The sequence below is a fragment of the Pseudophryne corroboree genome, chromosome 2, assembly GCF_028390025.1.
Source record: "Pseudophryne corroboree isolate aPseCor3 chromosome 2, aPseCor3.hap2, whole genome shotgun sequence".
NCBI classification, from domain to species: domain Eukaryota; kingdom Metazoa; phylum Chordata; class Amphibia; order Anura; family Myobatrachidae; genus Pseudophryne; species Pseudophryne corroboree.
In genome coordinates this window covers 487,081,394-487,108,808 of record NC_086445.1, presented here as the reverse complement: position 1 = coordinate 487,108,808, position 27,415 = coordinate 487,081,394, and the positions used below count along the sequence as shown (strand labels likewise).

The 27,415-nt window shown below is 47.2% G+C and overlaps 1 protein-coding gene across 9 annotated transcripts in view; it reads left to right on the top strand.

Annotated features, from left to right (window-relative positions):
- Positions 1 to 27,415, top strand: part of TEX14 (testis expressed 14, intercellular bridge forming factor) — a 739,191-nt gene that overhangs the window by 612,372 nt on the left and 99,404 nt on the right. For all 9 annotated transcript variants that reach the window (XM_063953897.1, XM_063953895.1, XM_063953894.1 and 6 more), the window contains one exon: positions 14,390 to 14,480. In XM_063953897.1, the coding sequence (XP_063809967.1) occupies positions 14,390 to 14,480 (91 nt within the window). The remainder of the gene's footprint in view (positions 1 to 14,389; positions 14,481 to 27,415) is intronic.

Below are 27,415 nucleotides of genomic sequence, written 5' to 3'. Positions count from 1 at the left end.
GCTAACAGGTCTGGGCAATCTTTTTACTCGCTTCAGTACCGGGATAGGCGCTGGGTTGTGAGCTGGCAGGACTCTCTCTGTGTCTCTCTAACAGGCTTTGTTGTGGGTCTGTCTCCTATAGCCCCAGTGTGGTTGTGGGTGTCGATACGTGGGTGTCGACATGTCTGAGGCTGAGTGCTCTTCCCAGGAGGAGGTTGGAGTGGGGACAGAAAAGACTGTGAGAGTGACCGTGTCGGCACAGCCGACGGACGATTGGGTAAATATGTTGAGTGTTCTGAATGCAAATGTGACTCGGTTGTCTAAGAGGTCTGATAAATCTGAGTCTAAGAACCAGACATGGAGAAAATCCATGGAGAAAATCCATGGAGGATGCGTTGTCACAAGCTCAGACCCCTTCGGGGTCACAGAAACGTGCTTTTACCCAGATAGCAGATACAGATACCGACACGGACTCTGATTCCAGTGTCGACTATAGTGATGCCAGATTGATTCCAAAACTGGCTAAGAGCATTCAGTACATGATTGTGGCAATAAAAGAAATGTTGCATATAACAGAGGACCCTGCTGTCCCTGATACTAGGGTCTGTATGTATCAAGGAAAGAAACCTGAGGTGACGTTTCCTCCCTCTCATGAACTGAACGCTCTTTTTGAAAAGGCTTGGGAAAATCCTGACAAGAAGATACAGGTTCCCAAAAGAATTCCAGTGGCATATCCGTTTCCTTTTGGGGACAGGGAAAAGTGGGAGTCAACCCCCACAGTAGACAAAGCTTTATCGCGTCTATCCAAAAAGGTGGCGCTTCCGTCTCCTGACACGGCAGCCCTAAAGAATCCTGCGGATCGTAAGCAGGAAAATACACTAATATCCATTTATGTCACTACGGTTCGCTACTCAGGCCTGCCGTTGCTTCGGCATGGGTGAGTAGCGCTATTGAAAAGTGGGCAGATAACTTGTCATCTGAGATAGATAACCTAGACAGGGATAATGTGCTTTTGACTCTAGGTCATATCAGGGACGCTGCAGCATATTTAAAAGAAGCTGTAAGGGATATTGGCCTTTTGGGATCAAGGGCCAATGCCATGGCAGTCTCGGCAAGGAGAGCATTGTAGATTAATCAATGGAATGCTGATGCTGACTCCAAGAAGGCGATGGAGTCGTTATCCTTTTTTCACAGTAGTGTCTTGTTTGGTGACGGCCTCACTGAGCTGGTATCTACGGCTACCGCAGGTAAGTCGTCATTTTTACCTTATGTTGCTGCACAACAGAAGAAAACGCCCCACTATCAGATGCAGTACTTTCGGCCCAATAAATACAAGAAAGGACGAGGCTCCTCCTTCCTTGCTGCGAGAGGTAGAGGAAGGGGAAAAAGGTCACTGGCTGTGGCAAGTTCCCAAGAGCAGAAGTCCTCTCCGGCTTCTACCAAATCCACCGCATGACGCTGGGGCTCCTCTGCGGGAGTCCGCCCCAGTGGGGGCACGTCTGAGGCTCTTCAGTCAGGTCTGGGTGCACTCGGACCTAGATCCTTGGATATTAGAAATAGTAGACCAAGGGTACAAATTAGAGTTTCAGGACATGCCCCCTCACCGATTTTTCAAATTGGCCTTGCCAGTTTCTCTTCCAGAAAGAGAGGTGGTATGCGCTGCGATACTAAAGCTGTGTCAAAATCAAGTCATTGTCACAGTACCCCCGTCACAACAGGGGGAGGGTTTTTATTCGAGACTGTTTGTTGTACCGAAGCGGGATGGCTCGGTCAGACCGATTCTGAACCTAAAATCTCTCAATTTCCTTATAAAAATATTCAAATTCAAGATGGAATCTCTCCGAGCAGTGATCTGTAGTCTGGAGGAGGGCGATTTTATGGTGTCGGTCGACATAAAGGATGCCTACATACACGGTCCCATATATCCTCCACATCAGGTATACCTGAGGTTTGCTGTTCAGGATTGTCATTACCAATTTCAGACGTTGCCGTTTGGTCTGTCCACGGCTCCGACGGAAATGATGGTTCTCCTGTGCAATCAGGGAGTCACAATTATCCCGTACTTGGACGATCTCCTGATAAAGTCGAGATCCAAGGAACAATTGCTGAAAAACGTTGCACTCTCTCTGACGATTCTACAACAACATGGTTGGCTCCTAAACTTGCCAAAATCACAGTTGGTTCCGACGACACGGTTGTCGTTCCTGGGTATGCTTCTGGATACAGAATTACAGAGAGTTTTTCTTCCAGTGGAAAAGGCTCTGGAAATACAGAACATGGTAAAACAGATTCTGAAACCGGCAAGAGTGTCGATTCTTCAATGCACTCGGTTGCTGGGGAAGATGGTGGCGGCCTACGAGGCCATTCAGTATGGCAGGTTCCATACCAGAGTGTTTCAGTGGGACCTGCTGGACAAGTAGTCCGGGTCTCACCTGGACATGCACCGGAAAATATTCCTATCTTCCAGGACCAGGATCTCCCTTCTGTGGTGGCTGCACAGTTCTCACCTTCTGGAGGGACGCAGGTTCGGGATTCAGGATTGGATCCTGGTGGTCACCGATGCAAGTCTCCGAGGCTGGGAAGCAGTCACACAGGGGAGAAATTTTCAGGGAAAATGGTCACGCCAGGAAGCTTGTCTGCACATAAACTTTCTGGAATTAAGGGCCATTTACAACGGCATTCTGCAAGTAGATCATCTTTTTCGCGGTCTGCCCGTCTTGATTCAGACAGACAACATAACAGCAGTGGCGTACATAAACCGCCAGGGCGGAACAAGGAGCAGAGCGGCAATGGCCGAGGCCACGAGAATTCTTCGCTGGGCGGAGAAACATGCAAGCGCTCTGTCAGCGGTCTTCATTCCAGGAGTGGACAACTGGGAAGCAGACTTCCTCAGCAGACAAGATCTCCATCCAGGAGAGTGGGGTCTTCATCAAGAGGTCTTTGCAGAAGTGACAAGTCGTTGGGGAATTCCTCAAATAGACATGATGGCGTCCCGCCTCAACAAGAAACTTCAGAGATATTGTTCCAGGTCAAGGGACCCTCAAGCGATGGGGGTTGAAAACCTAGTGACACCGCGGGTGTTTCCGTCGGTATATGTGTTCCCTCCACTTCCACTCATTCCAAAGATGATAAAGATCATAAGAAGAACAAGGGTTCAGGCGATACTCATTGTTCCAGACTGGCAAAGGAGGGCCTGGTATCCAGATCTTCAGGAGTTGCTCATAGAAGATCCCTGGAAACAGGGTCCATGCGTGTATCAAGACTTACCGCCGCTGCGTTTGACGGCATGGCGGTTGAGCGCCAAATCCTAGCCCGGAAGGGTATTCCCAGTGAAGTAATTCCCACACTTCTTCAGGCTAGAAAAGTAACAGCAAAGCATTACCACCGTATTTGGAGGAAATATGTGTCTTGGTGTGAATCCAAGAAGGCTCCTATGGAGAAATTTCAGCTGGGGCGTTTGCTTCATTTTTTTACAAGCTGGAGTGGATGCGGGCCTAAAGTTGGGCTCAATTAAAGTACTAATTTTGGCCTTATCGATATTCTTTCAGAAAGAATTGGCTTCCCTGCCAGAAGTTTAGACCTTCATGAAAGGCGTACTACACATCCAACCTCCCTTTGTGCCCCCAGTGGCGCCTTGGGATTTGAATGTGGTGTTGCAGATCCTGCAATCTCATTGGTTTGAACCTTTGCGTAAGGTTGAGTTAAAGTTCCTTACTTGGAAGGTAGTCATGTTGTTGGCCTTGGCTTCCGCAAGGCGGGTCTCTGAATTGGCGGCTTTGTCTCACAAAAGTCCCTATTTAATCTTCCATGCTGATAGAGCGGAGTTGAGAACTCGTCAGCAATTTTTGCCAAAGGTGGTTTCATCGTTTCACGTAAACCAGCCTATTGTGGTGCCTGTGGCTACTGACACTTTGGCGGAATCAACGTCTCTCGATGTAGTCAGAGCTTTGAAAATCTATGTCGCCAGAACGGCTCAAATTAGGAAAACAGAGGCTCTGTTTGTCCTGTGGGCTCCCAACAAGATTGGGGCTCCTACTTCCAAGCAGACTATTGCACGTTGGATCTGTAATACGATTCAGCCATCTCACTCTACGGCAGGTTTGCCGTTACCAAAATCTGTGAAGGCCCATTCTACCAGAAAGGTGGGCTCATCCTGGGCGGCTGCCCGGGGGGTCTCGGCATTACAGCTTTGCCGAGCAGCTACTTGGTCGGGATCAAACACCTTTACAAAGTTTTCCAAGTTTGATACCCTGGCTGAGGAGGACCTCTTGTTTGGTCAATCGGTGCTGCAGAGTAATCCGCAATCCCCCTCCCGTTCTAGAGCTTTGGTATAAACCCCATGGTTCTTAAAGCATCCCCAGCATCCTCTAGGACGTATAAGAAAATAGGATTTTAATACCTACCGGTAAATCCTTTTCTCTTAGTCCGTAGAGGATGCTGGGCGCCCGTCCCAGTGCGGGCTGTATCTGCAGTTTGGTTGTAGTTACACTCATGTTGAGTTAAGTTCAGTCAGTCTGTGACTGTTGTTGGTAATGCCGTTGTATGCGTTGTTGTTGTTGAATGCCATGTTGTACGGCGTGGTTTGAGGTGTGAGCTGGTATGTATCTCACCTTAGTTAAAAACGTTAAATAAATCCTTTTCCTCGAAATGTCCGTCTCCCTAGGCACAGTTCCTATAACTGGAGTCTGGAGGAGGGGCATAGAGGGAGGAGTCAGTTCACACTCATTTAAAGTCTTAAAGTGCCCATGTCTCCTGCGGATCCTGTCTATACCCCATGGTTCTTGAAGCATCCCCAGCATCCTCTACGGACTAAGAGAAAAGGATTTACTGGTAGGTATTAAAATCCTATTTCTCTAACGTCCTAGTGGATGCTGGGGACTCCGTCAGGACCATGGGGAATAGCGGCTCCGCAGGAGACAGGGCACAAAAGCAAGCTTTTAGGATCACATGGTGTGTACTGGCTCCTCCCCCCATGACCCTCCTCCAAGCCTCAGTTAGGTTTTTGTGCCCGGCCGAGAAGGGTGCAATCTAGGTGGCTCTCTTAAAGAGTTACTTAGAAAAAGTTTTTAGGTTCTTTATTTTCAGTGAGTCCTGCTGGCAACAGGCTCACTGCATCGAGGGACTTAGGGGAGAGATTTTCAACTCACCTGCGTGCAGGATGGATTGGATTCTTAGGCTACTGGACATAGCTCCAGAGGGAGTCGGAACACAGGGCTCGCCCTGGGGTTCGTCCCGGAGCCGCGCCGCCGACCCCCCTTGCAGACGCTGAAGATGAAGAGGTCCGGAACCAGGCGGCAGAAGACTCTCAGTCTTCATCAGGTAGCGCACAGCACTGCAGCTGTGCGCCATTGTTGTCAGCACACTTCACACAGCGGTCACAGAGGGTGCAGGGCGCTGGAGGGGGGCGCCCTGGGCAGCAATGTATAATACCTGTATGGCGAAAAATACATCACATATAGCCCTTGAGGCTATATGGATGTATTTAACCCCTGCCAGATATCTAAAACTCCGGAGAAGAAGCCCGCCGAAAAGGGGGCGGGGCCTATTCTCCTCAGCACACAGCGCCATTTTCCCTCACAGAAAGGCTGGTGGGAAGGCTCCCATGCTCTCCCCTGCACTGCACTACAGAAACAGGGTTAAAACAGAGAGGGGGGGCACTGATTTGGCGATATGTATATATATATATTAAAATGCTATAAGGGAGGAACACTTATATAAAGGTTGTCCCTGGATAATTATAGCGTTTTGGTGTGTGCTGGCAAACTCTCCCTCTGTCTCCCCAAAGGGCTAGTGGGTCCTGTCCTCTATCAGAGCATTCCCTATGTGTGTGCTGTATGTCGGTACGTGTGTGTCGACATGTATGAGGAAAATATTGGTGAGGAGGCGGAGCAAATTGCCTGTAATGGTGATGTCACTCTCTAGGGAGTCGACACCGGAATGGATGGCTTATTTATGGAAATTACGTGACAATGTCAACACGCTGCAAGCCGGTTGACGACATGAGAGGGCCGGCGAACAAATTAGTATCTGTCCAGGCGTCTCAAACACCGTCAGGGGCTGTAAAATGCCCATTTACCTCAGTCGGTCGACACAGACCCAGACACGGACACTGATTTCAGTGTCGACGGTGAAGAAACAAACGTATTTTCTTTTAGGGCCACACGTTAAGGGCAATGAAGGAGGTGTTACATATTTCTGATACTCCAAGTACCACAAAAAAGGGTATTATGTGTGAGGTGAAAAAACTACCTGTAGTTTTTCCTGAATCAGATAAATTAAATGAAGTGTGTGATGATGCGTGGGTTTCCCCCGATAGAAAATTATTGGCGGTATACCCTTTCCCGCCAGAAGTTAAGGCGCGGTGGGAAACACCCCTCAGGGTGGATAAGGCGCTCACACGCTTATCAGAACAAGTAGCGGTACCATCTACGGATAGGGCCGTACTTAAGGAGCCAGCTGATAGGAGGCTGAAAAATATCCTAAAAAGTATACACACACATGCTGGTGTTATACTGCGACCAGCGATCGCCTCAGCCTGGATGTGCAGAGCTGAGGTGGCTTGGTCGGATTCCCTGACTAAAAATATTGATACCTTTGACAGGGACAGTATTTTATTGACTATAGAGCATTTAAAGGATGCATTTCTATATATGCGAGATGCGCAGAGGGATATTTGCACTCTGGCATCAAGAGTAAATGCGATGTCCATATCTGCAAGAAGATGTTTATGGACACGACAGTGGTCAGGTGATGCAGATTCCAAACGGCACAAAGATGTATTGCCGTATAAAGGGGAGGAGTTATTTGGGGTCGGTCCATGGGACCTGGTGGCCAGGGCAACTGCTGGAAAATCCACCGTTTTTTACCCTAAGTCACATCTCTGCAGAAAAAGACACCGTCTTTTCAGCCTCAGTCCTTTCGTCCCTATAAGAGTCATATCTGCCCAGAGATAGAGGAAAGGGAAGAAGACTGCAGCAGGCAGCCCATTCCCAGGAACAGAAGCCTTCCACCGCTTCTACCAAGTTCTCAGCATGACGCTGGGACCGTACAGGACCCCTGGATCCTACAAGTAGTATCCAAGGGGTACAGATTGGAATGTCGAGAGGTTTCCCCCCTCGCAGGTTCCTGTAGTCTGCTGTACCAATGTCTCCCTCCGACAGGGAGGCAGTATTGAAAACAATTCACAAGCTGTATTCCCAGCAGGTGATAATAAAATTACCCCTCCGACAACAAGGAAAGGGGTATTACTCCACACTATATGGTGGTACTGAAGGCTAGGTGAGACCTATTCTAAATCTGAAAAATTTGAACACTTACAAGGGTTCAAATCCAGATGGAGTCACTCAGAGCAGTGATAGCAAAGAACAAGGGGACTATATGGTGTCCCGGGACATCAGGGATGCTTACCTCCATGTCCCAAAATTTGCCTTTTCTCACCAAGGGTACCTCAGGTTCGTGGTACAGAACTGTCACTATCAGTTTCAAGACGATGCCGTTGGATTGTCCAAGGCACCCCGGGTCCTTACCAAGGTAATGACCGAAATGAGGATTCGTCTTCAAAGAAAATGGACGACCTCCTGATAAGAACAAGGTCCAGAGAACAGTTGGAGGTCGGAGTAGCACTATCTCAAGTAGTTCTACGACAGCACGGGTGGATTCTAAATATTCCAAAACCGCAGTTGTTCCGACGACACGTCTGCTGGTCCTAGGGATGATTCTGGACACAGTCCAGGAAAAGGTGTTTCTCCCAGAGGAGAAAGCCAGGGAGTTATCCGAGCTAATCGGGATCCTCCTAAAACCAGGAAAAGTGTCAGTGCATCATTGCACAAGAGTCCTGGTAAAAATGGTGGCTTATTACGAAGCGCTTCCATTCGGCAGATTTCACGCAAGAACTCTTCAGTGGGATCTGCTGGACAAATGGTCCGGATCGCATCTTCAGATGCATCAGCGGATAACCCTATATCCAAGGACAAGGGTGTCTCTCCTGTGGTGATTACAGAGTGCTCATCTTCTAGAGGGCCGCAGATTCGGCATTCAGGATTGGATGCTCGTGACCACGGAGGCCAGCCTGAGAGGCTGGGGAGCAGTCACACAAGGAGTGTGATCAAGTCTGGAGAATTCTCTCCACATAAATATACTGGAGCTAAGAGCAAATTTATAATGCTCTAAGCTTAGCAAGACCTCTGCTTCAAGGTCAGCCGGTATTGATCCAGTGGGATAACATCACGGCAGTCGCCCACGTAAACAGAAAGGGCGGCACAAGAAGCAGGAGGGCAGTGGCAAAACTGCAAGGATTTTTCGCTAGGCGGAAAATCATGTGATAGCACTGTCAGCAGTGTTCATTCCGGGAGTGGACGACTGGGAAGCAGACTTCCTCAGCAGGCACGACCTCCACCCGGGAGAGTGGGAACTTCATCGGGACAGGTATTGCGCCAGGTCACGAGACCTTCAGGCGATAGCTGTGGACGTCCTGGTAACACCGTGGGTGTAACAGTCGGTGTATGTGTTCCCTCCTCTGCTTCTCATAACCAAGGTATTGAGAATTATAAGACATAGAGGAGTAAGAACTATACTCGTGGCTCCGGATTGGCCAAGAGGGACTTGGTAACCGGAACTTCAAGAGATGCTCACAGAGGACTAATGGCCTCGGGAGCTAAGAAGGGATTTGCTTTCAGCAAGTACCATGTCTGTTCCAAGAGGAACCGTGGCATCGGCCTTTAAGAAAGGACCTGCTCCAGCAGGGACCTTGTCTGTTCCAAGACTTACCGCGACTGCGTTTGACGGCATGGCGGTTTGAACGCCGGATCCTAAGGGAAAAGGCATTCCGGAAGAGGTCATACCTACCCTGGTCAAAGCCAGGAAGGAGGTGACCGCACAACGTTATCACCACATGTGGTAAAAATATGTTGCGTGGGTGAGGCCAGGAAGGCCCCACGAAAAAAAAAATTCAACTAGGTCGATTTCTGCACTTCCTGCAAACAGGAGTGTCTATGAGCCTCAAATTGGGGTCCATTAAGGTTCAAGTTTCGGCCCTATAGATTTTCTTCCAGAAAGAATTGGCTTCAGTTCCTGAAGTCCAGACGTTTGTCAAGGGAGTATTGCATATACAGCCCTTGTGTGCCTCCAGTGGCACCGTGGGATCTCAACGTAGTGTTGGGATTCCTCAAATCATATTGGTTTGAACCACTCAAATCTGTGGATTTGAAATATCTCACATGGAAAGTGACCATGCTGTTGGCCCTGGCCTCGGCCAGGCGATTGTAAAAATTGGCGGCTTTGTCTTACAAAAGCCCATATTTGATTTTCCATTCGGACAGGGCAGAACTGCGGACTCGTCCCCAGTTTCTTCCTAAGGTGGTGTCAGCGTTTCACCTGAAACAACCTATTGTGGTGCCTGCGGCTACTAGGGACTTGGAGGACTCCAAGTTGCTAGACGTTGTCAGGGCCCTGAAAATATATATATATATATATAATTCCAGGACGGCTGGAGTCAGAAAGTCTGACTTGCTGTTTATATTGTAGGCACCCAAAAAGCTGGGTGCTCCTGCTTCTAAGCAGACTATTGCTCGTTGGATTTGTAGTACGATTCAGCTTGCACATTCTGTGGCAGGCCTGCCACAGCCAAAATCTGTAAATGCCCATTCCACAAGGAAGGTGGGCTCATCTTGGGCGGCTGCCCGAGGGGTCTCGGCTTTACAACTTTGCCGAGCAGCTACTTGGTCAGGGGAAAACACGTTTGCTAAATTCTACAAATTTGATACCCTGGCTGAGGAGGACCTGGAGTTCTCTCATTCGGTGCTGCAGAGTCATCCGCACTCTCCCGCCCGTTTGGGAGCTTTGGTATAATCCCCATGGTCCTGACGGAGTCCCCAGCATCCACTAGGACGTTAGAGAAAATAAGATTTTACTTACCGATAAATCTATTTCTCATAGTCCGTAGTGGATGCTGGGCGCCCATCCCAAGTGCGGATTGTCTGCATTACTTGTACATAGTTATTGTTACAAAAAAATCGGGTTATTATTGTTGTGAGCCATCTTTTTTAGAGGCTACTTCATTGTTATCATACTGTTAACTGGGTTCAAATCACAAGTTGTACGGTGTGATTGGTGTGGCTGGTATGAGTCTTACCCGGGATTCAAGATCCTTCCTTATTGGACTATACAGATTGTGTCTCAGGGATACAAGCTGGAATTCGAAGTGATGCCCCCTCACCGTTACCTCAAATCGGCCCTGCCAGCTTCCCCCATGGAACGGGAAGTAGTGTTAGCGGCAATTCACAAGTTATATCTCCAGCAGGTGGTGGTAAAGGTTCCCCTACTTCAACAGGGAAGGGGATACTATTCCACAATGTTTGTGGTACCGAAACCGGACGGTTCGGTCAGACCCATATTGAATTTAAAGTCCCTGAACATTTATCTGAAAAGATTCAAGTTCAAAATGGAATCGCTCAGAGCGGTCATTGCAAGCCTGGAAGAGGGGGATTTTATGGTATCTCTGGACATCAAGGATGCTTACTTGCATGTCCCCATTTATCCACCTCATCAGGAGTACCTCAGATTTGTGGTACAGGACTGTCATTACCAATTCCAGATGTTGCCGTTTGGGCTCTCCACGGCACCGAGAATATTTACCAAGGTAATGGCAGAAATGATGGTGCTCCTTCGAAAGCAAGGAGTCACAATTATCCCATACTTGGACGATCTCCTCATAAAGGCGAGGTCCAGAGAGCAGTTGCTGATCAGCGTAGCACACTCTCAGGAAGTGTTGCAACAGCACGGCTGGATTCTGAATATCCCAAAGTCACAGCTGATTCCTACAACGCGTCTGCCCTTTCTGGGCATGATTCTGGACACGGACCAGAAGAAGGTGTTTCTCCCGGCGGAGAAGGCTCAAGAGCTCGTGACTCTAGTCAGAGACCTCTTGAGACCGAAACAGGTGTCGGTGCATCGCTGCACACGAGTCCTGGGAAAGATGGTGGCATCATACGAAGCCATTCCCTTCGGCAGGTTCCATGCGAGGATCTTTCAATGGGATCTGTTGGACAAGTGGTCCGGATCGCATCTTCAGATGCATCGGCTGATCACCCTATCCCCCAGGGCCAGGGTGTCTCTTCTGTGGTGGCTGCAGAGTGCTCACCTTCTCGAGGGCCGCAGGTTCGGCATACAGGACTGGGTCCTGGTGACCACGGATGCGAGCCTCCGAGGATGGGGGGCAGTCACTCAGGGAAGAAACTTCCAAGGGTTGTGGTCAAGTCAGGAGGCTTGTCTGCACATAAATATCCTGGAACTAAGGGCCATATACAACGCCCTGAGTCAAGTGGAGCCTCTGCTTCGCAATCAACTGGTGCTGATTCAGTCAGACAACATCACCGCTGTGGCTCATGTAAACCGCCAGGGCGGCACAAGAAGCAGAGTGGCGATGGTGGAAGCCACCAGGATTCTTCGTTGGGCGGAGAATCACGTTCAAGCACTGTCAGCAGTGTTCATTCCGGGAGTGGACAACTGGGAAGCAGACTTCCTCAGCAGGCACGACCTCCACCCGGGAGAGTGGGGACTTCATCACGAAGTCTTCACTCAGATCACAAATCGATGGGAACTGCCACAGGTGGACATGATGGCATCCCGTCTCAACAAAAAGCTACAAAGGTATTGCGCCAGGTCAAGAGACCCTCAGGCGATAGCTGTGGACGCACTAGTAACACCGTGGGTGTTCCAGTCGGTCTATGTGTTTCCTCCTCTTCCTCTCATACCCAAGGTGCTGAGAATCGTAAGAAAAAGATGAGTGAGAACAATACTCATTGTTCCGGATTGGCCAAGAAGGACTTGGTACCCGGAACTGCAAGAAATGCTCACAGAGGACCCATGGCCTCTGCCTCTCAGACTGGACCAGTTGCAACAGGGGCCCTGTCTGTTCCAAGACTTACCGCGGCTGCGTTTGACGGCATGGCGGTTGAACGCAGGATCCTAGCGGAAAAAGGCATTCCGGATGAAGTTATTCCTACGCTGATAAAGGCTAGGAAGGACGTGACAGCAAAACACTATCACCGTATATGGCGAAAATATGTTGCCTGGTGTGAGGCCAGGAAGGCCCCTACAGAGAAATTCCAGCTGTGCCGGTTCCTGCACTTCCTACAGTCTGGAGTGACTATGGGCTTGAAGTTGGGGTCCATAAAGGTCCAGATTTCGGCCCTATCCATTTTCTTTCAAAAGGAACTGGCTTCTCTTCCTTAAGTTCAGACGTTTGTTAAGGGAGTGCTGCATATTCAGCCCCCTTTTGTGCCACCAGTGGCACCTTGGGATCTCAACGTGGTGTTGGGTTTCCTAAAATCCCACTGGTTTGAGCCACTTAAGACCGTGGAGCTATAGTATCTCACGTGGAAAGTGGTCATGCTATTGGCCTTAGCTTCGGCTAGGCGTGTATCAGAATTGGCGGCTTTGTCATGTAAAAGCCCCTATCTGGTTTTCCATATGGACAGGGCAGAATTACGGACTCGTCCGCAATTTCTGCAGAAGGTGGTGTCATCTTTTCATTTGAACCAACCTATTGTGGTGCCGGCGGCTACTCGTGACTTGGAGGATTCCAAGTTGCTTGATGTAGTCAGGGCTTTGACTATCTATGTAGCCAGGACGGCTGGAGTCAGGAAAACTGACTCGCTGTTTATCCTGTATGCATCCAACAAGCGGGGTGCTCCTGCTTCAAAGCAAACCATTGCTCGCTGGATCTGTAACACGATTCAGCAGGCTCATTCTGCGGCTGGATTGCCGCATCCAAAATCAGTGAAAGCCCATTCCACAAGGAAAGTGGGCTCTTCTTGGGCGGCTGCCCGAGGGGTCTCGGCATTACAGCTTTGCCGAGCAGCTACTTGGTCGGGTTCAAACACATTTGCTAAGTTCTACAAGTTTGATACCCTGGCTGAGGAGGACCTTGTGTTTGCCCATTCGGTGCTGCAGAGTCATCCGCACTCTTCCGCCCGTTTGGGAGCTTTGGTATAATCCCCATGGTCCTTACGGAGTCCCCAGCATCCACTAGGACGTTAGAGAAAATAAGATTTTACTCACCGGTAAATCTATTTCTCGTAGTCCGTAGGGGATGCTGGGCGCTCATCCCAAGTTCGGACTTTCTGCAATACGTGTATATAGTTATTGCTTAATAAAGGGTTATGTTATGTTGGCATCCATTGTTTGATGCTCTGTTGTTGTTCATACTGTTGACTGGGTAAGTTTATCACAAGTTATACGGTGTGATTGGTGTGGCTGGTATGAGTCTTACCCTGGATTCCAAAATCATTTCCTTGTAATGTCAGCTCTTCCGGGCACAGTTTCCTTAACTGGGGTCTGGAGGAGGGGCATAGAGGGAGGAGCCAGTGCACACCAGTAGTACTAAATCTTTCTTAGAGTGCCCAGTCTCCTGCGGAGCCCGTCTATTCCCCATGGTCTTTACGGAGTCCCCAGCATCCACTACGGACTACGAGAAATAGATTTACCGGTGAGTAAAATCTTATTTTTTAAGCAGACCAGTTAACTTGTCCAACCCAATAATTCTGGAGTCACAAAAGTAGGCAGACACTGTGGGGTTTATTTACTAAAAGGTTGATATTCATCAATTTTTTATCAATTTGAAATGAATGAAAATTGATCTAGTTTTATCTTTTGCTTCTTATCTTCCTTTCCTCATCGTCTACTTTCACTGAGCTCTGCATTGGTTCTGACTATACATTGCCTCATACATATACTGTAAATCTTTGTTTATTGCACCAGTTTATTATAAACTTGTACTACTCACATTACTCTGCAGACAACAGAGTACCAGCGGTAATATTGATCTCTATGGGAAAAGGGACTACTATAGATATCCACAGGCTCGTTCTCTCAGTTTGGACAAATGCTGGGTGCAGTGTTCATAGTGTGAAACAATTCCATTGGAGACTAAAGGCTGATCATCCATTGCCATAGAGACTGTGTACCATGAGACAGTACCAGGGTCATCAACCTGGACGTGGTTCAATATCCAAAGTGTCTGATAATCTTGGTAATACCTTGTTTTGCAGTACACAATCCGTCCGTTATTTAGGTCACAAAAGGGTTCTTTGCTCCATAATTGGCATGATTCTATTGTAATTTTAGATTATTTTACTATCCGCTAGTATTTGCTTACCTGGTGTTCCTAGTGGTTTTCACCAGTCACTCCTGCAAGGAGCGTATACTGTATGACCAATTCCATCCAACTTGCATCAAACCCTACATGTTCTCACTAAGGATTCTTTATATTCCACATGTCTAAATCTTACATAGTGTTTGATAACTGATATACAGGTAAGCTGTATTCATCACATGAGGTCGCAAGTTCACACATTTTTAGAAATGTATTTCTCACAGAATTGTTGTGAATGATGGTGTTTGATTTATGCAGAAAATAAATCATTTATGTATTGGACTGGAGACAGAACATTTCAAAGGAATATGCCAGAGGTCACCAAACTTACTCTATCTTCAAATACAAGGTAAATTATAACTAATAGAACTACAGCATATTCTTTCTAATGTCTCGTTTTATGTTTACAGTTATTCATCTTTGCTTCTTAGCTCTACCGTGTTTAAACATGTTTACTGATGTACATTTTGTCTTTCAATGGCATCATAATGGCATGTTTAAGGAGTGCTACATACTGTGCATGGCAAAACATTCCTGTGATGCACAGTAGGAGGGGGAGCAAATAAGGACACATAGCAGAGTTAACATGAGGAAAAGAATAATGACACAAACATATGGTGGTAGATGAGATGTAGAGATGTTGACCAGGTGTGAGAAGCAGATATTTGGTAACGTTGGCTGGAGAACTTTTGGATAGCATAAAATATGTGGGATCAGACACAGAGAAGCTTATTAGAGATACAGAACAAAATGTTGTGGAGTACATAAGTGATGCAGGTCATACAATAGTCAGGATCCTGACTTAAGGAGACACAAATGTTCTATGGTGCCTATATAGGGAGGCTTTAAACTCACAACTGGGTAGTTGTCATAGGCACATTTATTCCTACCTAGTGAACTTTCCCTCGCACCAATCTTCCTCCAAACAACTGGCAGACAGTATTATCTCTGGCTGATATTATCACTGCCAGTCCTACACTGATGTTTAGCTAGCTAATGAGGGATATAGGTATGAAGCAGTGATAAGAATGGAGAAGTGTGTCATGGCAACCACTCAGATTTCAAGTAACCATTTATCAAGTGCATTCTATAACATTATACGTAGCAGCTGACTGGTTGCCATGGCAGACTTCTCCACTGGCTCACTTCACTCTTTTTACTGCTTCATGCATCTCCCCCAAAGTTCACTGTGGGACAGGATATACACTGTAAGCCAATAGACTTATAGCTGCTGTCAGTGCGACCTCCTGGGAAGAAGCAACACACATACTGTAGCAATCAGAGGAGAAAAGATGATGACCCTTAGTACTGTATTTGGTATCAGATATTGTACTGCACATAAGCTGTATGTCAGATTTTGCGCTCCTTTTTAGCTTTGGCACCATGTATAGCTGTACACATTTGTAAATCGGCAACATTAAGTGCCCCAGTAATATTGTTAAAGTGTCTCTGTTCTGTAAGCAGGATTAAATAAGTATAAGACCGTGCCATGCATGTGCCTCTGGTCTGGATGCCATCCATCCCGTTAGACTCCCTCAAACCCTTACCTCCTCCTTCAAATACACTGCCATTGCTTTCTGCTCCTCTCTTTGGTGCATGCAGCTCCCCCCTTCTTGAGCAAAGCAAAGTGAGACAAGACATACCTCCTAACTGCTCCTCCAGCTTTCTACCATGTATGTCACTCACTAATGTTAATTCATAAATACTGAATGTCACTGATATAAAAACCAAAGTATTATTATTTGCTATACTTGCCTACTCTTCCGGAAATATCAGGGAAGATCAAACATTTTGGGAAGTTCTCCCAGAAGAGCAGGCACCTTCCTGGGCCATGATGCAGTAAATCGTGTCACCATGTACCCCCTGAATTTGCTCCTTGGGCTTCCTCTCTGGGACTTCTAAGAATGGATATCCCCAAAGTTAGCAAGTATATAATACATGCATACAGCATAATACCTGTCTTTCACAGTCACTGGCATATAAACAGCAGTAATATATGCAGTACCATGTGCTTATCCTGTCCGTCACTGACACACACCTTCCTTGCTTTTCACATGCCCTATGCATCTTTCATATAACTCCATTCCCTGACAGCTGCAGGACTCAAGGGGGATTTATAAAAAATAAATGTAATTAAAACAAATATAACTGTGTATATCCATGCCCCAGCAGAGATTAAGGTGCATACACACTGTGCAATGTATTCTTGCGATTTTGACTATATAGTCAAAATCGCAAGAAAAGTTAGCACATATCGCACCGTGGTGGTCATTCCGAGTTGATTGCTCGCTAGCCGTTCTTAGCAGCCGTGCAGACGCTATGCCGCCTCCCACTGGGAGTGTACTTTAGCTTAGCAGAAGTGTGAACGAAAGGATCGCAGAGCGGCTACAATTTTTTTTTGTGCAGTTTCAAAACCTACTCATCGCTTGCGATCACTTCAGACCATTCAGTTCCTGATTTGACGTCATGAACACGCCCTGCATTTGCCCAGCCACGCCTGCGTTTTTTCGAACACTCCCTGAAAGCGGTCAGTTGACACCCAGAAACGCCCCCTTCCTGTTAATCACTCTGCGGCAGCCAGTGCGACCGAAAAGTATCGCTAGACCCAGTGTGAAACGACATTGTTCGTTGTAATAGTACGTCGCGCGTGCGCATTGCGCCGCTTACGCATGCGCATAAATGCCTTTTTTTGCCTCATCGCTGCACAGCGAACGAATGCAGCTAGCGATCAACTCGGAATGACCACCCATGTGTACACAGCTTGCAATATTGATGCGCGGGATCGGTATCGCAAGAAAAAATAGACTGTGCAGGCAAGGCAGTTTTGACTATATTGTGTGTAATCTAGTACAAAGTATAGTAAAAAATGGCCATAGCCAAAATCTCTCAGTATGTATAGACAAAATCGGTGCTTCTGGGCTCTGGGGGAGTTAAAGGGAAATCGCATAGTCAAAATCGGGCATAGTCAATATTACCCCTTTCACATCGCAAAAATAACCCGGTATCGACCCAGCATATTGCCGGGTCGACACGGGTTAGTGTGCAATGTGAAAGGGGCCTTGGAGAATTCCCGGGTCACTTGACCCGGCAATTCAACCCGGGTAATAAGAAGGGTTATTCCTGGGTTGAATACAGGGTCAGTGGCAGTGTAAACGGGTTCCCAGGTCGATATGACCCGGTCCCATTTACTACATAGGGAGAGGCAGTGCGGTGATGAGCTCATCTCCCAGCGCCGCCCCCGCTGCCGGCTTCGTCCCCGCCACTATGGCAAACCGACCCGGGTCAGGAAGCCAGCGCTGAGGCTCCAATGCCAGATCCCACCTGGGAAGGACCGGTTTCCAATTCCCTGGTGGGATCCGGCATTGGAGATGTGAAAGGGGTATATCTCACTGTGTGTATGCACCTTTATAGTTTATATTACCTACCACATGGAACCAAACAAGGCTATTGTTGACAAAGGCCAATTAACCTACCAATACACTAGCATGCAAAAGTCTTTGGACAATAAAAGACAGTGGTGGTCATTATGAGTTGTTCGCTCGTTGCCGATTTTCGCTGCTATGCTGCGTTTTGTTGCTTAATGCGCATGTGCATGGTACGCAGCGCGCATGCGCTTAGTTATTTAACACAAAACTTAGTAGATTTGCTGGTGTTCATGCGGCGCTTTTCAATCGCACTGCTGATCGGAGAATGATTGACCGGAAAGGGGCGTTTCTGGGTGGTTACTGAGCGTTTTCCGGGAGTGTGCTAAAAAACGCAGGCGTGTCAGGGAAAAACGCGGGAGTGTCTGGAGAAACGGGGGATTGGCTGGCCGAACGCAGGGCGTATTTGTGACGTCAAACCAGGAACTAAACGGACTGAGCTGATCGCAATCTAGGAGTAGGTCTGGAGCTACTCAGAAACTGCAAGAAAATATTTAGTAGCAATTCTGCTAATCTTTCGTTCGCTATTCTGCTAAGCTAAGATACACTCCCAGAGGGCGGCGGCCTAGCGTGTGCAATGCTGCTAAAAGCAGCTAGCGAGCGAACAACTCGGAATGACCACCAAAATGTAGTGAAATAATGAAAATATTTATTCATGATAATGTTTCACATGCTGTTGTAACTAAACATTTTCAAAATTATTTATAATGTTATAGTATAACATAAATTTCAGATTAAATTTGGTTTTCATCACTGTCTTACTTTGGCGCGTATCACTGCTACATAATTTGGGCATTCGAGACAACAACATTTCTAAAGTTTTGTAAATTAAACCTTTCCAGGCCTCGTTGTGGCATTCCCATAAGTTTTTAGCATTTGCTGGAGCCATTACACAAATCTTTCTGTCTTAGGGGGTTATTCAGACCTGATCGCTAGGGTGCGTTTTTTGCAGCCCTACGGTCAGACAGTCACCGCCTACAGGGGGAGGGGAAAAGTGCTGTGCAGGTGTGTGATCGCATTTGTAGCAGAGCTGCACAAACATCACTGTGTGCAGTCTCTGCTCAGGTTAGGGCTTACTTATACCGCATTCAGATCGCAAATGCCGGATCCCACCCGGTAAAAGAAACATGTCCTTACCGGGTGGGATCCGGCATTTGCTCCCCTCTGCTGGCTTTCCGACCCGGCAATATACTAAGTCGGTTGCCATAGCAGCGGGGGGGGGGCAGCAGCAGCAGGGGTGGGGGTGGAGGCGGCACTGGGAGATGAGCTCATCTCCTGCGCCGCCTCTCCCTATGCTGTGAATGGGAACCGTGTCGCATCGACGCGGCTCCCATTCACACTGCACCTGACCCGGTATTCAACCCGGGTATAATCCTTCTTTTATACCGGGTTGAATTACCGGGTCAGGCGACCCGCTATTTCGCCGAAAGTGCTTTCACATCGCACACTGACCCGTGTCGACACGGCAATATGCCGTGTCGATACCGGGTTATTTGTGCGATGTGAAAGGGGTATTAGCCGCTGCGATGCATTCTTAGTGATCGGGGCCAGAGCTGACGTCAGACACCCTCCCTCCAAACGCCTGAGCCCACCTGCGTTTTTCCATACACTCCTGTAAAACGGTCAGTTGCCACCCAGAAACGGCCTCTTCCTGTCAATCACCTTGCGATCGCCCGTGCGATTGCTTTTTTCGCACCATCCCATCACTAGGCACCAATGCCTGGTGCAGTCGTCCGATGCGCCGGTGCATTGCATTGCATGTGCAGTTCAGATTTGATCGCCCGCTGTACAATAACGCACAGCAGCAATCATGTCTGAATTACCCCCTTAATTCATCCCAGAGTTTCTCAATGGGTTTGATATCAGGTGACTGGGGAGACTGTGCCATAATTTGTAGAACTTTCTGCTTTTTTTTTACTTTTCACATAATTGATATACAGTTTACATGTGTGCTTAGGGTCATTATCTTGTTGCATGATGAATCACTTTTCAATATTTCAACTTTGTACAGTGTGATGTAAATACTGTGGTATTGTTTCTTATCCATAGTTGATGTTATTTGAACTAAATATCCAACTTTTTCTCCACCGCAACCACCCCAAATCATGACATGACCACCACCATGTTTAACTGTATGACTTATTGTCACAACCCGGTATTGTTTTCCATGTCGCTGGGTCACTTACCGCTCCTGCCATGCTGTGATCCACTCTCATGGCAAGGTGCCAGTGCCCTTTGTCTATTATAGGATGCTTAGGCTTCAGTCTGATCTGGTCTAGTTGGTACGATCCGGCATCTCTCTGCCAAGACCCGGGTTCGATTCCAAGGGATTGCATATACTTTGTCTCTACATCTCTAATGTATTCTTAAGACCAGCCAGTTACACATATAGTCCTCTAGTCACCCACACAGACTTTACGCAGACTCCGGGTTCACAAACTATACAAGCGTGACACTTAATCATCTAACACACATTCTCCGACCATTTTTCAAACATACAGACGTCTTCTGGTTCTAAAAAAGTGTCCAATACCATTGTCATTTGGTCATTTTACTTTATTAACAGACCTCAACAATGGTTTTCCGCAAGCAATGCGACCATTTAGCAGTACATGACGCAGATGTCTTTTAACTGTATCAACTGATAAAGGCATTTGTCTAATTTTATTGAGTTCTTCTTTGTTTGCAGTGCTGGGAGTTTTTGGTTTCACTTACTCTTTACGATAATGTATTTATCTTCCCTTTTTGATGTATACCTGGGTCGCCCACAATATTTTTTTTTAGTCATGTGTGTACCTGTTTCTTTGTATCAAGCTAATGTGTACTTAACACTAGATCATGGAATTTTTTATTTTTTAACAATTTGTCGATGAGTATATTCTTCTTCAGAAAGCACATTTGCATCTTTTCTTCATTTTGAAAAAGTTTCCTTTATTATATTTTCAACACTATAGGAAAGGAAAGGAAAATAAAAAAGTAAGATATAAAATATTCAATTCATAAAAATAATATTTTATTAAAAAGAATCTCTCTCTCTATATATATATATATATATATATACTGTATGTATGTATGTATTTTTATATATATATATATATATATATATGCGAAAGCCCTCACTCACTCACTCACTCACTGACTCACTAATTCTCTTACTTCCCGATATGTTAGGAAGCTGAAATTAAACATAGGTATTCCTCAGGTGGGAAAACAGGAAAACTACATAAGTAGAATTTTAATAAACCTCCCCTAGGGGATGAAAAGTGGGTTGACATAATTACGTCATTACGTGGCTTGCGTTGCGGGAACGATAACTCCCAAACAGACAATCGGATCAAAGTTTGGATTGCACCTCCAGTGTGTAGAATTACATATAAACTACAAAAATATTCTTATCACTTTTTACCATATCTGCTACGGGTGCTCCTCGGGTAACGCCAAGAACCATGGATTAATATTAATTACATTAAGGCGTCTCAAATTTACAGCTCTGTAGATTTACCAAATTCACTCACTTATAGTTACGACCATGAAAATCAGAAACTCCCATGCAAAGAACAGGTAGAAAAGCTAAGTTTTTCAATAAAATGAATCAACGTACATACCAGATTTATTAATGACCAGCTCTAAACTACGTACCTTAGCATATCAGTAAAATCTTGGGACTGCAAAGAAAATGAAATATGCTTGTGCAAATAATATGGTAAATGGTATATTTGAAATAAAGTCCTATAGGTTTTTTCTAATCATAAGGATTTTAGGGAGCAATTAACGTTCCATACAGAGAAGAACAGGTCAAACTGTAACCCATAAAATAAAGACTACACAGTGCTACAAATTCATATTATATTTAAAAAAACATGTATTGCTAATGCTGTTAGTGGCTCTGGGGCTTGACCTAAGAATCGTATCTATTACAGTTTAAACACGCTGTGCACCATTTCGATATGTGACAGTTTTTCCGGATCAAGCACTCCAATTCACTAAGAATTGTGTTTGGCGATAGTCTGATCATATTCAGTCATGTTTAGTCGTGTGCGAGTTCAGTCATATTGTGCCTGTGAGCAACATATTGTGCAGAAATCCGAGTAATCTGTGCAGTGCTTTTCAGTGTCACAGTGTAAAGAAATGGTTACAAATAAAAATGTTGCGCCCCCCCCCCCCCAAAAAAAAAAAAAAATTATAGCCAATACCAGGTCAACGGGCCAGCCACTGATTGTCCAAGAGTTAGACCACTTTCAGCCAACCAGTGTTCCTATGGCAGTATCCACTGATTGGCTGGGTATGCGTGAAGTGCAGAGAACCATGTGGGTTCTGTCATTCTTTAAGATAGCACTACAGTGCTTATGTCTGGTGGATCGGGAAATCCTTTTTTATTTTACCAAAGACTGGGTGTAATTCAGAGCTGATCATAGATGTACTAAATTTAGCACATCTACAATCAGATTCTCAGACATGCGGGGGGACGCCCCGCATATCAGACCCTGCTTCCTCTGCACAGGTGCGAAAGAATCGCATGGCTGCAATGCTTTTGCACTCACCGAGTAGCTCCCTGCCTGTGCAGCCTAGCTGCGCTGGCAGGCAGCTAGCAGCTGCGTTCCGGTTCGCAGCTGCTGTGCGTGATATCACGCAGCCGCCGCTGCCTGCCACCGCAATGGTCCAGACACGTCTGCGTTGTCCGGACCGCGCCCCACCAACAGCTTTCTAACACCGTTGGCACACCCCTCTGTTGGTCAGTCAAGCAGAGGCGATTGCAGCCCTGAGATGCTTATGCATCTCACTGGGCTTCACGTGGTGGCATGCGCAGTGTGCCAGCTGTGCGTGCGCACTCCCCAAAGGGCTTCAGACTGCGATCTCTGCCAATGCAGCGATTGGGTCTGAATTAGGCCCACTGTGGATTACTACTGGAGAAGGGAAACTATCCGCACAATGAACAAGGCGAGTATCTAGTGTACAATAAGTGTGTGTGTGTGTGTGTGTGTGTGTGTGTGTGTGTGTGTGTGTGTGTGTGCAATAAAGGACTACAACATTCAGTTTGTGTAGGGTCTTTTCTTTGTTTATATATTTCCTTTACAGTGGGACTACAGGTGCCAGCAGGCCCTTAGTGCCCTGCCATACTGGCACTTGTGATTCTCCAAGTGCCTACATGTGGGGCAGCCTTACTGGAACCTGTAGTCCCACTATGGAACAATATTACTCCTACATTTGACTGCTCCACAGCATCTTCTAGTTTGGTCCAAGTTCATTTTATGTTTAGAAACATGATTTTCATTAAATCTGCGTGATCTATTCCTGCTTATGGAAAGTACTTTTCTCTATCGTCCTAAGTGGATGCTGGGGTTCCTGAAAGGACCATGGGGAATAGCGGCTCCGCAGGAGACAGGGCACAAAAGTAAAGCTTTTACAGGTCAGGTGGTGTGTACTGGCTCCTCCCCCTATGACCCTCCTCCAGACTCCAGTTAGATTTTTGTGCCCGGCCGAGAAGGGTGCAATTCTAGGTGGCTCTCATAAAGAGCTGCTTAGAGAGTTTAGCTTAGGTTTTTTATTTTACAGTGATTCCTGCTGGCAACAGGATCACTGCAACGAGGGACAGAGGGGAGAAGAAGTGAACTCACCTGCGTGCAGGATGGATTGGCTTCTTGGCTACTGGACATGAAGCTCCAGAGGGACGATCACAGGTACAGCCTGGATGGTCACCGGAGCCACGCCGCCGGCCCCCTCACAGATGCTGAAGCAAGAAGAGGTCCAGAATCGGCGGCTGAAGACTCCTGCAGTCTTCTTAAGGTAGCGCACAGCACTGCAGCTGTGCGCCATTTTCCTCTCAGCACACTTCACACGGCAGTCACTGAGGGTGCAGGGCGCTGGGGGGGGGCGCCCTGGGAGGCAAATGTAAACCTTTAAAAAGGCTAAAAATACCTCACATATAGCCCCAGAGGCTATATGGAGATATTTACCCCTGCCTAAATGTACTAAATAGCGGGAGACGAGCCCGCCGGAAAAGGGGCGGGGCCTATCTCCTCAGCACACGGCGCCATTTTCTGTCACAGCTCCGCTGGTCAGGAAGGCTCCCAGGTCTCTCCCCTGCACTGCACTACAGAAACAGGGTATAACAGAGAGGGGGGGCAAAATAAATGGCAATATATTAATATAAAAGCAGCTATAAGGGAGCACTTAATCATAAGGCTATCCCTGTCATATATAGCGCTTTTTGGTGTGTGCTGGCAGACTCTCCCTCTGTCTCCCCAAAGGGCTAGTGGGTCCTGTCTTCGTATAGAGCATTCCCTGTGTGTCTGCTGTGTGTCGGTACGTGTGTGTCGACATGTATGAGGACGTTATTGGTGTGGAGGCGGAGCAATTGCCAAATATGAGGATGTCACCTTCTAGGGGGTCGACACCAGAATGGATGCCTTATTTGTGGAATTACGGGATAGCGTCAACTCGCTTAAGCAGTCGTTTGCCGACATGAGGCGGCCGGACACTCACTTAGTGCCTGTCCAGGCGCCTCAAACACCGTCAGGGGCTGTAAAACGCCCCTTGCCTCAGTCGGTCGACACAGACCCAGACACAGGCACTGATTCCGGTAGTGAAGGTGACGAATCAACCGTATTTTCCAAAAGGGCCACACGTTATATGATTTTGGCAATAAAGGAGATGTTACATTTAGCTGATACTACAGGTACCACTAAACGGGGTATTATGTGGGGTGTGAAAAAACTACCAGTAGTTTTTACCAAATCAGAAGAATTAAATGACGTGTGTGATGAAGCGTGGGGTGCCCCGATAAAAAACTGCTAATTTCAAAGAAGTTATTGGCTTTATACCCTTTCCCGCCAGAGGTTAGGGAGCGCTGGGAAACACCTCCTAGGGTGGACAAAGCGCTAACACGCTTATCAAAACAAGTGGCGTTACCCTCTCCTGAGACGGCCGCACTTAAAGATCCATCAGATAGGAGGATGGAAAATATCCAAAAAGGTATATACACACATGCAGGTGTTATACTACGACCAGCTATTGCGACTGCCTGGATGTGCAGTGCTGGGGTAGTTTGGTCAGAGTCCCTGATCGAAAATATTGATACCCTGGACAGGGACAATATTTTACTGTCGTTAGAACAAATAAAGGATGCATTTCTTTATATGCGTGATGCACAGAGAGATATCTGCACACTGGCATCACGGGTAAGTGCTATGTCCATTTCGGCCAGAAGAGCTTTATGGACACGACAGTGGACAGGCGATGCGTAGAGGAGTTATTTGGGGTCGGTCTATCGGATTTGGTGGCCACGGCTACGGCCGGGAAATCCACCTTTCTACCTCAAGTCACTCCCCAACAGAAAAAGGCACCGACCTTTCAACCGCAGCCTTTTCGTTCCTTTAAAAATAAGAGAGCAAAGGGCTATTCATATCTGCCACGAGGCAGAGGACGAGGGAAGAGACAGCAACAGGCAGCTCCTTCCCAGGAACAGAAGCCCTCCCCGGCTTCTACAAAAGCCTCAGCATGACGCTGGGGCTTCGCAAGCGGACTCGGGGGCGGTAGGCGGTCGTCTCAAGAATTACAGCGCGCAGTGGGCTCACTCGCAGGTAAATCCCTGGATCCTGCAGATAATATCTCAGGGGTACAGGTTGAAATTAGAGACAGAGCCACCTCGCCGTTTCCTGAAGTCTGCTTTACCAACGTCCCCCTCAGAAAGGGAGACGGTTTTGGAAGCCATTCACAAGCTGTATTCTCAGCAGGTGATAGTCAAGGTACCTCTTCTACAACAAGGGAAGGGGTATTATTCCACTCTTTTTGTGGTACCGAAGCCGGATGGCTCGGTAAGGCCTATTCTAAATCTGAAGTCCTTGAACCTGTACATAAAGAAGTTCAAGTTCAAGATGGAGTCACTCAGAGCAGTGATAAGCGAACCTGGAAGAAGGGGACTTTATGGTATCCTTGGACATCAAGGATGCGTATCTCCACGTTCCAATTACCCCTCACACCAGGGGTACCTCAGGTTCGTTGTACAAAACTGTCACTATCAGTTTCAGACGCTGCCGTTTGGTTTGTCCACGGCACCTCGGGTCTTTACAAAGGTAATGGCCGAGATAATATTTCTTCTTCGAAGAAAAGGCGTATTAATTATCCCATACTTGGACGATCTCCTAATAAGGGCAAGGTCCAGAGAACAGCTAGAGATGGGTTTAGCACTATCTCAAGAGGTGCTAAAGCAGCACGGATGGATTCTGAATATTCCAAAATCCCAATTAATGCCGACAACTCGTCTGCTGTTCCTGGGGATGATTCTGGACACAGTTCAGAAAAGGTTTTTCTTCCCGAAGAAAAAGCCAAGGAGTTATCTGACCTGGTCAGGAACCTCCTAAAACCAGGAAAGGTGTCTGTACATCAATGCACAAGAGTCCTGGGAAAAAAAAAATGGTAGCTTCTTACGAAGCAATCCCTTTCGGCAGATTCCATGCAAAGGGATCTGTTGGACAAATGGTCAGGGTCGCATCTTCAGATGCACCTGCGGATAACCCTGTCGCCGAGGACAAGGGTATCCTTTCTGTGGTGGTTGCAGGAGGCTCATCTATTGGAGGGCCGCAGATTCGGCATGCAGGATTGGATCCTGGTGACCACGGGTGCCAGCCAGAGAGGCTGGGGAGCAGTCACACAGGGAAGAAATTTCCAGGGAGTGTGGTCGAGCCTGAAAAAGTCTCTTCACATAAGCATTCTGGAACTAAGAGCAATCTACAATGCTCTAAGCCAGGCGGAACCTCTGCTTCAAGGAAGACCGGTGTTGATCCAGTCGGACAACATCACGGCAGTCGCCCATGTAAACAGACAGGGCGGCACAAGAAGCAGGAGGGCAATGGCAGAAGCTGCCAGGATCCTTCGCTGGGCGGAGAATCACGTGATAGCACTGTCAGCAGTATTCATCCCGGGCGTGGACAACTGGGAAGCAGACTTCCTCAGCAGACACGACCTTCACCCGGGAGAGTGGAGACTTCATCCAGAAGTTTTCCACATGCTATTAAACCGTTGGGTAAAACCAATGGTGGACATGATGGCGTCTCGCCTCAACAAAACACTGGACAGGTATTGCGCCAGGTCAAGAGATCCGCAGGCAATAGCTGTGGACGCGCTGGTAACACCTTGGGTGTACCAGTCGGTATATGTGTTTCCTCCTCTGCCTCTCATACCAAAGGTATTGAGGATTATACGGCAAAGTGGAGTAAGACTAGTGGCTCCGGATTGGCCAAGAAGGACTTGGTACCCGGAACTTCAAGAGATGGTCACGGACGATCCGTGGCCTCTACTTCTGAGAAGGGACCTGCTTCAGCAGGGTACTTGTCTTTTTCAAGACTTACCGCGGCTGCGTTTGACGGCATGGCGTTTGAATGCCAGATCCTAAAAGGAAAAGGCATTCCAGAAGAAGTCATTCCTACCTTGATCAAGGCAAGGAAGGAAGTCACCGCGAAGCTTTATCGCCGTATTTGGCGAAAATATGTTGCGTGGTGCGAGCAGCGGAGTGCTCCGATGGAGGAATTTCAACTGGGTCGTTTTCCTACATTTCCTGCAATCAGGATTGTCTATGGGTCTCAAATTGGGATCTATTAAGGTTCAAATTTCGGCCCTATCAATATTCTTCCAAAAAGAATTGGCCTCAGTCCCTGAGGTCCAGATTTTTATCACAGGAGTACTGCATATACAGCCTCCTGTGGTGCCTAAGGTGGCACCGTGGGATCTAAATGTAGTTTTAGATTTCCTCAAATCAAATTGGTTTGAACCACTAAAGAAGGTGGATTTGAAATATCTCACATGGAAAGTGACTATGTTACTGGCCCTGGCTTCGGCCGGGAGAGTATCTGAACTGGCGGCTTTG